Consider the following 13,198-nt stretch of genomic DNA (forward strand, 5'->3'; position numbering starts at 1 on the left):
TAAGTAAAAGCAAAGTATGATATAAAGGAAAGAGATTTTTTCCGGAGCCCTTCATCCTAATCCATCAAATTATAGAATTCGTATCATTGAAATTTGATCCAACGGCTAAAGTTATTATAACTTTTAAAGTAGGCCCCTGTTTGTAACCGTTGAATCAAATTTTAATGGCACGGATTCCCTAATTTGGTGGATTAAGAGGAAAGGATCCAGAGAGGATGCATTTCCTAATATAAACACATCACATAAAATCGATTCCGATAACATATATCAATAATATAGTAAGAAGCAAAGGACTAGGATTCTCTCCCCTCCTCTTTCCATCCCCTTCCATCCCCTCCTCTCACATTCTCTTATTTTGTCTTTCTCTTGCTATAAAAATTAACATAAGATGTTGATGTGGCTAAACCGTGACCGTTCAAATAGGAGGGGAGGGAAGGGGGGAAAGAAGGGAGAGAATCCTACTCCATAAGCAAAAGGCCACTCAAGATACACTGTACATTCATAGTTGCCTTACCTTGCACGCTCTTTATAATCCTCGGGATACCACTCTTCAAATTTTCCAACCCAATTCAAAAAAAGGTTGGGTTGACTAATTGAGTTATCTGGTTCGTACAAGGTTTAGGTCAGATTGACTCAAATCTGGGTTGGGTCTTCACTATGCACGCCGGAATCCTCGTCGGATTTTATTCTTGGCTAGAAAACTTTATAGTGCTGCTACGCTGCCGTTCATCGTCCAACTTCCAATCAAATAGCGGGGTTGCTCCTTATTCCACGAGAACACATTGGTGGTGCTCTCGAGGGTCGATTCCTTGCCATTTAGTCAGAATCCCTTTGCCCGTCCTCAGTCCTTTCGTCGAATTCTGGGTTTTCTCGCCGAAAAAGCCAAAGACTTTTCTAGGTCAAATATGTGGCATTTCTCAATAAATCAACCATGCAATATATGAAAATTCATCTACTCCATGATATTTATCAAATGGTAGTAACCACGAGGCATACTTTTGCTGTTTCCAGTGAGAAACTTGCTAGAAAAGCTTCTTTGCGTTAGAGCTTTTCGAATCGGCATCTCAAGTTAAGTTTCCAGACAATGAAAACTCAAGAAAGATTCGTGGTGACTAGAAGAATAAAGTGATGGTAGTTTGGTTGTCTGAAATCACCTGAATAAAGGCAGTGGCGCCATTGTTGTTGTCCCCGTGGTTGTTGAGGAAGAATGGAAAAGTGAGAGAGAGAGAGAAAGAGAGATAGAGAGAGAGAGAGAGAGAAAGGGAAGTGTGGGAAAGCAGTAATGCTATTCTTACCATGTTTTTATACCACATTTATATATCACCTTATGTGGCATCTAATGTGGACAGTCACATCATTTAAATTAATCAGAATTTAATTTAAATTAAAAACCTTTTAATAAACCAATAATTAAAAAAAAACTAGAATTAAATGGTGATTGTGGCATACGAGGAATCCAGAAGTTCTCATAGTCCAACTTGGAATGTTGCTGGTGATTCAAAGTTAGTTTCAAGACACCAGAGGCATTCCATCTCCTAAATCGGGGTTTCAGGGCTGACCGGGATTGAACGAGTTTGGAAAATTCCATTGCAAGTGTACGGCAAGGTTCATTGAAAAAAAATGATAGATGCGTACCAATAATCCAAATAGGGGAGCACATGAACCTTGTCGTATGAGATTTAATTTAGATTGTGGTGGATTTGATTGACCTGAAAAAATGGCGTGGAAGAAGAAAGAGCATGATTGAACCGGGAAGGAAGGAGAAAACTCCTCGTATGCCATAATCACCATTTAATTCCAGCTTTTTTTTAATTATTGGTTTATTAAATGATTTTTAATTTAAATTAAATTCTGATTAATTTAAATGATATGGTTGTCCACATCAAATGCTACATAAGATGATATATAAATATGGTATAAAAATATGGTAAGAATAACATTACTGGTGGGAAAGTGAGGGAGTGTCGAGAGAAGAGAGAGTGGGTGGGTCCAGTGGACCCAAAACCCAAATATAAATAAAATAAGATAACAAAATTGTCCATAACTTTGGTGAACGAATGCCTTGAATACTAAAGTTTCGTAGAATCTTTGTTTGTACTTCAAATTTTGTTTTGCTTGCGCACACATGTTCGTATCATTAGGTATTACGAGAATATACTAAGATGGTAGGTCATACGTGTCACGAGCACGAAGGTCAACCACTTCATAATTAAAACACAATACGAGTCGTAACATGAGCAATCTATCCAGAGGTTTTTCAGTGTTATCATAACATGAGTCAGTACACCATCTATCATAATACAAGCGGAGAAGGATTTTTTATTTTATTTTTCAAATGTCCCTCCACTTTTATCATGACGCGTGATATACTAGCCTATGTTTCAAGTACACTGAAAATTTCTCCAATTTGTTATGCAATTTACGTAAAATTTAACACATAAGTCATTCATGCACATGCAACATTCAATTTTTTTTAAAGAAAAATAAAACTTTTTATACTTTTTTTCCCTCAATTGTAATTAACCAACCTACGTGGTACGTGATATGAATATTTTTTTTTTCTCTCAAGAAAAACTAAATACTTGTAATTTGCCAGTACTATATATTTTTAAGAAAGACTATATTCAAGCATTGTGCAATAAATTCAATTATATTCATATCACATAAACTAGCTATATAATTTATTTTTGAATATCAAATTGTTACAATGATTTTAAGAATATAGTCTTTCTTTTTCACACATTGTTACTGTTTATATGTTGGTTCCAATTTTGATCTATGTTGGTACCACACATATTGGGCCTCAGACTTTGATACATTGGGCCTCATTACCCAGCCCATATGATTATGTAAAAGGAGGAGCCCCTTATTCTATAAAAGGGGACTCATCCCCCCTCACAAAGGGGGAGAGTGAACCCAACAGAGGGCAATACCCTCACAAACACAACAACATTCTCTGTCTCTAGGGGACTCCCCCTCACCCTTGTAATCCATACATACAGTCAGAGAAATACAATCAGTGTGGGCGTAACCCAAACCTTGGGGTGAACCACGATACCTCTTATGTTATTTACATTACTTGCAGATTCACGGTCCGATTTACGTTGTTCCAAGACCTCCGATTTTGTGTATTAACTTTTGGCGCCGTCTGTGGGAAACGACACGAAAAGCTATGTTGGTTCTCTTTCAATTTTTCATCTTACCACCGTGAAACCTTCACAACCTCACCACTATCCATTGTGAATCTGCAAAACCCACATAGAGACACAAACGCAGAGCCCTCATCTCTCTTTCTCTCTCTGTGGAGAAAGCAAGCATAGTCTCAGCTTCTCTCTCCACTCACTTCGATGTTTCCTCCACCTCCACCAGCTTCAAAGCCAAGCCCTTCGAATCCTCCAAACGGACCATCTCGCCCAAACCCTTGTCACTCTTCCCTCTCTCACAACAACGTGCCATCTTGAGGACAAACAAGCGCTGCTCCGCTCTCTCCCAATCCCCCACTCACCCCGAATACATTCCCAACCGAAATCCCAAACAAAAACTATGTACAAGTCGTGGACACAACCCTACGGGACAGAGAACAAGCTGCCGGGGCGTCCATGACTCGGCTAAAAAATCTGGCCATTGCACACCAGCTAGCGAAACTAAGAGTGGATGTGATCGAGGTGGAGTTCCCGGCTTCGTCCAAACATGATTTGAAGACAGTGAAGCTGATAGCAAAAGAGGTTGGAAGCCGTGTTGACGAGTGCAACTACATGCCTGTCATATCTGCATATTGTAGGTGCATTCGTGGCGACGTCGACGCTGCATAGGAGTCGGTGAAGGACGCGACGCGTCTATTGACCAGCGAAATCCACATAAAGTATAAGCTGAACAAGACTGCCGATCAAGTTCTCGAACTCACGAAGGAGTTAGTGAGGTATGCCAGAAGCCTTGGAGCTCAGGACATTACTTTTCGTAGTGTAGCCAAGAAGAGATGCCGCTTCATATGTTCCTTAAGTCTCCGAGGAAGTAACGAGAAGGTATTCTCCGTAGGATTATCTTCGTCTTCTTCAAGTACTTCTCTTACCAATTTCCAAATCGCATATTCTACCTCATCTTTAAGACCATATTCAGATACCATGAACTCTATTTGTGGAAATATGACTTTGTACCTCTGCCATATCTGAGATGTATTGCCAATTGCCTGCATAAATGTCTGCACCACAACATGGAGATACATGAATAGTACCAGGCCACTGATCGAAATAGAAATTACAAACCAAGAACTACATTTGTAGCATAGTCATGTCCGACAAGCTCCGCGGTGAGAGGCTCGATCTTCAGCACGCCGCTGCCTTCCTCCCGCACACTAAGACCATGGCCGACGTCGACTACGCCGTCACCGTTGGATCCTAGCGACAACAATAACAATGACATCTACGCCGAAGGCAACGGAGCTGAGAACTCCTCCAGATGAGGAATGAGCGGGGGAAAGAAGGCTGAGATCCCATCTGGAGTCATCGTCGGAGTCGATTTGGTAGGGCTCGGAGGATTTGTGTACAAGAAGCGTCAGGATAACATCCGTGGATCTCAGTACAGTGATGTCACCAGGAGAGATTTTCTCTGAAGAAACACTCAGTCGTCTTCTCATACACAAAGCTTTTCTACTTCTAGAACTCTGGATCTTGATACGCCATTGGAACCACAACTCGTAAAAAGGCACACGGGACATGATGAAACTGATGTCTAGGACATTACCGAACGGGTCGGACGGCGAGGCACATGGTCTCCACAATCAGATCTCTGATCGTCTGTTTCGGCAATACCACCATCATGGCCTTTGAGAATAATGGAGGAACTGCCTTTTCTGAAAAAGCCACGGAAAAGCAACAAAGAAGATAAGTTTTCTTCAAATTCATATCTTGTTAATAGAAACCACATCATCACATGCATCCTGTGATATTTTATTCCTATCTTTAATCACATGCTCCGGTCGAAGATTAATCATTCTTTTACAACATCTTTTCCTTTATATCTTTAATCATCCCTGACTCCAATATTTTAATGTTGTATCTGTAATCATTCGTGGAAGAAAGAAAAAGGGTACAAGGTATAATGTTTACCCACTATCCCTCTGTCTGAAAAAATCAATCGAAGAAAATAAGAGCATCTTTTCCTTTACAGCTATATTGTTTATTATTTTAAATATTATATTGACAAAAAAACATATCACATCACACATATTTTATTATTTTAAATCATTAGACACATGGAAAGGCTAATCACATTCACCTAAAAACCAGTGTTCTAAAAAACGGCCTAGGTGGCCGCCTAGGCGCTAGACGGTGGTGACCCGAGGCGATTTCTTGCAAATCGGTTGGAAAAATCGATCAGGATCTAGGCGGCTTAGGCGGTTCTAGGCGGCGGCGGTTCCTCACCCTCCTACATAAATTAAAAAAAAAGCATGTGTTAATCTTCTTATTTTTTCTGTCTCAAATCATCAAATCAACACATATTCAACAATGGCAGGGGCGATGCTTACCTCTGTGGGAAGATTGGAGCTTCAATGTGCCACCATTTCCATGGTAAGACTCACTAGTTTTGGTTTTTGCAGAGAAGATTGACTATCGTGAGTAGCTAAAGATGAGTGGGTGTATTGAAATGAGAGAGGAGGATCAAGCATTTGAGCTAAAATGGTAGATGAGGAGCGGCTAAGGTTCTTCATTGTAGGGAAATGACTCAAATGAGAAAGAGAGGTCCGAGAGAAATGGGAGAAAGGGTCGAGTGAAATGAGAGGGGGTCTGCTATTGAGAGATATCTCTCACATTCAGATATTCTAGAGAGCCCTAGGGTTTCTAAAAAGTAATTAGAAATGGGGGCACATCTTAACCTTTGTTTTGGAATCCTAAGAAGTTCACCACATGGATGCATGACACGTGTGCATGCCATGTTTGTTGAGAGGGTCGTTCTGAGACGAAGAGATAGGGAGGGGTTTGGGGCTCTGGGCTCGAGGCAAGCAGATGTTAGGGTTTTTTTTTTTAAATGATCATGAAGCTGCTAAATTAGCATATATTGTAGCTGTTGCTAAAGATTAACACTGGTGTGGACTTGGATGTGTTGGTCAGCGTCTCCTCACAAGCTCTCAAGTCTCCAATTCGAAACCTGCGCCCATCATTTTTTTTTTTATGCACCTTTCCCATGGCTCCTGGTCTTGGTTTCGAATCCAGTAAGCCATTTCCTTTTCTTTTTTCTTTTTGTTTTATTATTTGTTTATTTTAAGTTATTTGTTTATTTTATGTTTTTCCTTTGTTTTAGTTTCTTTGTCCTAGGTGTTCGTTTTTATTAAAGTAGGACATAAAATCAATTATCTCAAATTTCTATTTTACAATAATTAATAGGAATTTGGTTTGCTTCACATTATTTAATAATCTTTGTCAAGAACGACCTTACGAGATCTGTTTATACTACAATAACCTTGTCATTCTTGCAAGTATTATAGGAGTTTTTAACACTTTTGCGTGTGTTGTAAAAGTTACATTACTATATTTCCTTATTTTGCTCCTATTTTGCATTTTATATGGTTTTAAATTGTGAACTTATTGTACATGTGTCATCCTACAATACTCCTTACTATGGTTATATGGATGTGTTTTTAAATTTTGGACTTGTTGGATACTCTTTTTGCATTTTATCATTCTTTTATTATATTATCTATGAATTTAATACAAGTATAATTTTTTGTAAGTGTTAATGTGCACTTATTTACAAGATATACAAGAAATTTACCTAAATTCGCCTAGGCGCCCGCCTAGACCCCGCCTACCCGCCTAGGCGCTAGGCACCAGCCCACCGTCCGACTAGCGCCTAGCGTTTTTTAGAACCTTGCTAAAAACCCTCCTTCTAGCACCAAAATAAATAAATAAATAAATAAAAATAATAAAATAAAATAAAGAAAGCTTTACTTTTCATTTTCAGCAAACATCATTATGTTTTCTCGATATCATTGTTTATTTGATATCCTATTATTTTATTTATGTCATGATGACTAATTATAAAATAATAATTTTATTATTTTTTATGTTATGATGACTTATGATTAAATAATATTGTTTCTGATATCACATGATTTATACCACGTTATTGATTTATACAACATGTGATTTATCAAACAACTGAATAAATCATTTATTCATGATTATATATATATATATATATATATATATATACACACAAATTTAGGCAATACCTAATATATTGTTGATATATGATACAAATCATTTACCACACGACTGAATAAATTATTTATGTATAGAAGGCACATAGTACAATATTTTACCTTGACACACTTTGTCAATTTGATTTATTCATTATACGGTCGTACTTATACTGTCATTTATTATCAGGAATTATTGAGCAATTAGGTCCACTGATCAACATTGTTGCTGATTAACGAAGTCTACCAACTTATAGATTGATGAGCCACGTGCTCATGGTGATCTCTTGTCTGACCGGACACCCACTTGCTCGGACATTTGCTTATTTGGACACCTATGTGCCCGAACCCAACTCGATGACCCTACAGATAGCCCCAACTTGATGACCCTACATATAGCCCCAAATCGATGACCCTACGTATGGCCCCGACTCAAAGACCGGACTTGCGAACCCTATCCGCGGATCCGACACATAGACCCAATATGCGAACCCGACAAGTGGACCCGAGTCATGTCGAGAATCAACTCATACTGAGTGCATGTCGACATAAAGTAGATACTTGTAATGAGGAATATCACGAGCCAAGTTGCCTTGCAACGAGCATCGCCTCCAACCGAGCAAACGCCTCGCCGCGAGTATAGCCTTTAGCTGAGCAGCCTCGCAACGAGCATCGCCTCTAGCCGAGCAGTCTCGTAACGTGTGATACCTCTAGCCGAATATTGCTTTATGTTGAGCATTGCCTTGGGTTGAGTACTGGTTCAAGACATCTAGCCACTTCGACCCGTACATGGATTGGATTTGAAGTTTCCAGCCAAAAGACTCTCTTGACTGAAGACTTGGGGGACTACTGTTGGTACCACACATATTGGGTCTCAGACTTTGATACATTGGGCCTCATTACCCAGCCTATATGATTATGTAAAAGGAGGAGCCCCTTATTCTAAGGGGACTCCTCCCCCCTCATAAAGGGGGAGAGTGAACCCAACATAGGGCAATACCCTCACAAACACAACAACATTCTCTTTCTCTGGGGGATTCCCCCTCAGCCTTGTAATCCATACATACAGTCAGAGAAATACAATCAGTGTGGGCGAAGCCCAAACCTTGGGGTGAACCATGATACCTCTTGTGTTATTTACATTACTTGCAGATTCACGGTCGGATTTACGTTGTTCCAAGACCTCCGGTTTTGTGCATCAACAATCTATAAATGAAAAAGAAAAATTCACATGCAAAACATGTGTGAAAGTTTCAAGTATCTTTAATAATAACATTCTCTTCAACTTTTAAACAAAATGATTCAAACGTAAACCCTGCTTTTATCGAGTAAATGAATCGATCTTAAAAGCTGATTAGTCCCGTTATCGCAAAATGACATTTAAATTTAATGCACAAGGTCTACTATAGTATAAGAAAGCATATTCCAAAAATGAGATTAAATATAACTAAGTTCTCTAAAGAAAACCTAGAACTTTTCAATAAATTAGTAAGAAGAGCAATCAATACCCTTTATACGGTGCGTTTCATATGGCCTAAAGCGATACTTGTTTCTTAAGCTACAGGCACTTCTCGCTCTTCACCATACACGTAAACCCTTTCACGAGATCCAACGGACCAGACGATCACACATGAGAGTCGAATATGATTGGCCAAGCTCCGAGACCTCGCAATCTGATTGGCCCACGTCATCAGGAATGACATGTTTCCCCGAATTGCCATCATCCGGTTGCACACAGAGTCGCAGATGCGGACAGCATACGTTTATCTCCCTCTATAAAACCTCGAGTCCCACGCGCTGTTTAAGACTCAGAAACACCAAGGACTCCTCCAAAATCGCCTGAGAGGCCACCAGAAGCCATCCCTCCTTACACTTCTATCTCCGACGCAGAGAGAAAACGCACAGAGCTTTCGTAGTTGAGCACACGCCATGGCTGGCTCTTGGAGAGCTCGCGGATCTCTGATCGTGCTCGCGATCGTCACATTCGGTAAATGTCTCGGTTTCTGAGTGCTGGATCTGGTTTTTTCATATTTTGTTTGAGGTTTTGTAGATTTTTGTTTTTGATCGGGATAATGCGGCGGATCTGACTGTGATTTGAAGTTTTTGAGCTCGGAAACGATGAGATTTATGGATTGAGCTTAAATTTTTTGTGGATTTTTGTTAGTGGATGTTGAATTTTGGTGTGTGTAAGAAAAGGTGGATGATATGTTTATTCATGATTACGTTGAGGTGTCGGAGTAGATCTAGATGGTTTGAGAAAGTTATAAAATTGTTTGTTATTGATTTAAGTGTGTAATGATTGATATCTGTATGTGATTAGATTGATATGTGTGGTTGTGTAAGTAAATCGTTTTTGTATTTGTGTGTATGAAATTTATTTGCTTGATTTCGTATATGTCAGGTGAAATTGAAACATAAGATAAGAAGAATCAGAATGTTTAGTATTGCTAACAGATATTAGGGTTTAGTAGCTGGTAATTTGATGAATTTTGTTAAGAAATGGAAGTTTTCGAACGTCGAGGAGATTTCGATCTTGCAACCGTTGTGGTACCATTTCTTATGGGCAATGTCATAGTAAGTGTTGGTTGTGTTGCTAAGAAAGTAGGCTTAATAAATGATATGATAATAATCTCTGCACAGCTTGCTGCTAGTTTCTGTTAATTGTTGTGTGCTAATTGCGTGATGCGTGACGTGCCAATGGCCCAATGCCTTGTTTGAAAGGAAATATATTAGTATGGTAGTGGAACATTGTCACGTGATATAACTAATCGACATGTTATAATTTTGGAGGAGCGGGTTTATACATGAGGTTTTGTGATTAATAACCAATTCACGTGCGTGGATTGATTATACCACGTGATGAGTTACTACACAATAATTTATTGTTTGAAAGCGACACGTTATTATCATTTACCATATGTGCTTCATATATGTACTAACATGGAAAAATTTGCATTACAGGGTGCCTTTTTGCATTTTCCATTGCTAAAGAAGAAGCGACCAAGTTGGGAACTGTCATTGGAATTGATCTTGGGACCACTTATTCCTGTGTTGGTGTTTACAAGAATGGTCATGTGGAAATTATAGCCAATGACCAGGGTAACCGTATCACCCCATCATGGGTGGCATTCAGCGACAGTGAGAGACTGATCGGTGAGGCTGCTAAGAACCAGGCAGCTGTGAACCCTGAAAGGACCGTCTTTGATGTCAAGAGACTTATCGGAAGAAAGTATGTGTTTTCTTTGTATGTTGATGATTTAAAATCATTTAAGCTGGCTGTAAGTTAATACTGACTGGTGCTTATTCTTTGGCAGGTTTGAAGACAAAGAGGTTCAGAAGGACATGAAGCTTGTTCCTTACAAGATTGTTAATAGAGATGGAAAACCTTATATCCAGGTGAGGATCAAGGATGGTGAAACCAAGGTTTTCAGCCCCGAAGAGGTCAGCGCCATGATTTTGACTAAGATGAAGGAAACGGCTGAAGCATTCCTTGGGAAGAAAATCAAGGATGCCGTCGTTACTGTCCCTGGTGAGTAAAGCTTATATTTAACCTAATATCTTTTCAAGTATATATGATTGTATTGGTCATAAACCTGACATTGTTTTCCTTTTCAAAACGCAGCATACTTCAATGATGCCCAAAGACAGGCAACCAAGGATGCCGGTGTGATTGCTGGGCTGAATGTTGCTAGGATTATCAATGAACCAACCGCAGCCGCCATCGCATATGGTTTGGACAAGAAGGGTGGCGAAAAGAACATCCTTGTGTTTGACCTTGGTGGTGGAACTTTCGATGTCAGTATTTTGACAATTGATAATGGTGTTTTTGAGGTTCTTTCCACAAATGGAGACACCCATTTGGGAGGTGAGAAGTCTTGTCTCCTGTTTAACTACTTGCTGATACATTGTCATTGTGGTATGTTGCTGACGTCTGTGTGCTGTTCTGCAGGTGAGGACTTTGACCAGAGGATCATGGAGTACTTCATCAAGTTGATTAAGAAGAAGCACGGAAAGGACATCAGCAAGGACAACAGAGCCCTTGGAAAACTCAGGAGGGAAGCCGAGCGTGCCAAGAGAGCACTCAGTAGCCAGCACCAGGTCCGTGTGGAGATTGAATCCCTTTTCGATGGAGTGGACTTCTCTGAACCCCTAACCAGAGCTAGATTCGAAGAGTTGAACAATGACTTGTTCAGAAAGACCATGGGACCTGTGAAGAAGGCTATGGATGATGCTGGCTTGGAGAAGCGACAGATCGACGAGATTGTGCTTGTTGGTGGAAGTACCAGGATTCCCAAGGTCCAGCAGCTTCTTAAGGACTACTTTGATGGCAAGGAGCCAAACAAGGGTGTGAACCCTGATGAGGCTGTTGCTTATGGTGCCGCTGTACAAGGAAGCATCTTGAGTGGAGAGGGTGGTGAAGAAACCAAAGGTAATACTTATTTCTCTTCGTGCGCAGATAATTTTGATATATTTGATAAAGCGGTTATTAGCTGAACTGCTGTAGCAACTACTGACAAATGTTTACTATGGTATTCAGATATCCTTCTCCTTGATGTCGCTCCTCTCACCCTCGGTATTGAAACTGTTGGAGGAGTTATGACCAAGCTTATCCCAAGAAACACCGTTATTCCAACCAAGAAATCCCAGGTTTTCACCACTTACCAGGATCAGCAGACAACTGTCTCCATTCAGGTATTGTTCTTTGTCAATTTGATGACAATAAAATGCTTAGTTTAGTTAAGTCTTCGTACAAATGCATATCAGTTTCTTAATGGATTCTATTTAATTTCTCAGGTCTTTGAGGGTGAAAGGAGTCTCACAAAAGATTGCAGGAACCTCGGTAAATTTGATCTCACCGGAATTCCTCCAGCTCCAAGGTCTGTTTATACTGGCATTTAATCTTCCCTTATGATTTGCCACCCGTTTGTTTCCAAGGATTCTAACAGTATTTCGTTCTTCTTTACTGAACAGGGGAACTCCTCAAATCGAAGTCACATTCGAAGTTGATGCTAACGGTATCCTTAACGTGAGGGCAGAAGACAAGGGCACGGGTAAAGCTGAAAAGATCACCATCACAAACGACAAGGGTCGTCTCAGCCAGGAGGAGATTGAGCGCATGGTTAAGGAGGCAGAGGAGTTTGCCGAGGAAGACAAGAAGGTGAAGGAGAGGATCGATGCTCGCAACAGCCTGGAGACCTACGTCTACAACATGAAGAACCAGATCAACGACAAAGACAAGCTTGCTGACAAGCTCGAGTCCGATGAGAAGGAAAAGATTGAAACCGCCACAAAGGAAGCCCTCGAATGGTTGGACGACAACCAGACTGCCGAGAAGGAAGACTACGATGAGAAGCTCAAGGAGGTTGAAGCCGTGTGCAACCCCATCATCTCAGCCGTATACCAGAGGTCAGGAGGTGCCCCAGGTGGTGCTGGAGCCTCAGAGGAGGACGATGAGTCGCATGACGAGCTTTAAAAGAGTAGCTTTATTTTATTTTCATCGACCACAGTTGGAAGCAGTGAGGAGTGAGAGAGACAGAGGGGTTATAGGTTTAGGGGAAGGAGACTTGTACTGTAATTTTTCCGATGGGGATAGAAGAAGCCGAGGGAGACGAATTTCGGTACCCCTCAGGCTTATCTTGTTTTTGAAGTGGAGATACATTTCAGGTCCTTTTGTTAGAACTGTAATTTCTTTATTTTGATAAAGAAAACAGAGTTCCTAAATTTGGTTGGTCGTCGGTTTTACTGCTGGGTAAAATCATATGTGGTATGTTAAGCTATGCATTAATGATTAGCAGGGCTTAAAAGGTGATTAAATGCATGCGTAATCTGCCTTGACATCACATCTGATGAGCCAAGTACGAGTCACGTTGCCGTTGTTTCCCAAGTAAATAACGCATTTACTAGTTTTAGACCGGTGTAAACTTTTCATTAATAAATCTAAGTTGGTTTCTGTTTTTTTTTTTTTTGAAGGTACTAAAAAGAGAAGACTCGTATTTATGATAT

The 13,198-nt window shown here is 40.2% G+C and overlaps 1 protein-coding gene across 1 annotated transcript; it reads left to right on the forward strand.

The window, feature by feature from the left end:
- The first annotated feature begins 8,928 nt into the window (after window positions 1–8,928).
- LOC103452588 (luminal-binding protein 5) lies at window positions 8,929–12,916 on the forward strand. Its single transcript, XM_008392098.4, has 8 exons — window positions 8,929–9,182; window positions 10,157–10,424; window positions 10,510–10,724; window positions 10,818–11,060; window positions 11,145–11,624; window positions 11,733–11,887; window positions 11,990–12,072; window positions 12,167–12,916. Exons 1-8 carry the CDS (start codon window positions 9,125–9,127, stop codon window positions 12,666–12,668), a joined length of 2,004 nt encoding a protein of 667 aa, XP_008390320.1. The 5' UTR covers window positions 8,929–9,124; the 3' UTR covers window positions 12,669–12,916.
- Window positions 12,917–13,198: the final 282 nt, after the last annotated feature.

Source organism: Malus domestica, chromosome 14 (genome assembly GCF_042453785.1).
Source record: "Malus domestica chromosome 14, GDT2T_hap1".
NCBI classification, from domain to species: Eukaryota; Viridiplantae; Streptophyta; class Magnoliopsida; order Rosales; family Rosaceae; genus Malus; species Malus domestica.

Bases quoted from the DNA above. Each gene is read 5' to 3' on its own strand.
- LOC103452588 (XM_008392098.4), top strand. From the start codon at position 9,125: ATGGCTGGCTCTTGGAGAGCTCGCGGATCTCTGATCGTGCTCGCGATC. The intron at 11,888-11,989 runs GTATTGTTCTTT...TTAATTTCTCAG, and splicing joins AGACAACTGTCTCCATTCAG to GTCTTTGAGGGTGAAAGGAG. The intron at 12,073-12,166 runs GTCTGTTTATAC...TTTACTGAACAG, and splicing joins GGAATTCCTCCAGCTCCAAG to GGGAACTCCTCAAATCGAAG.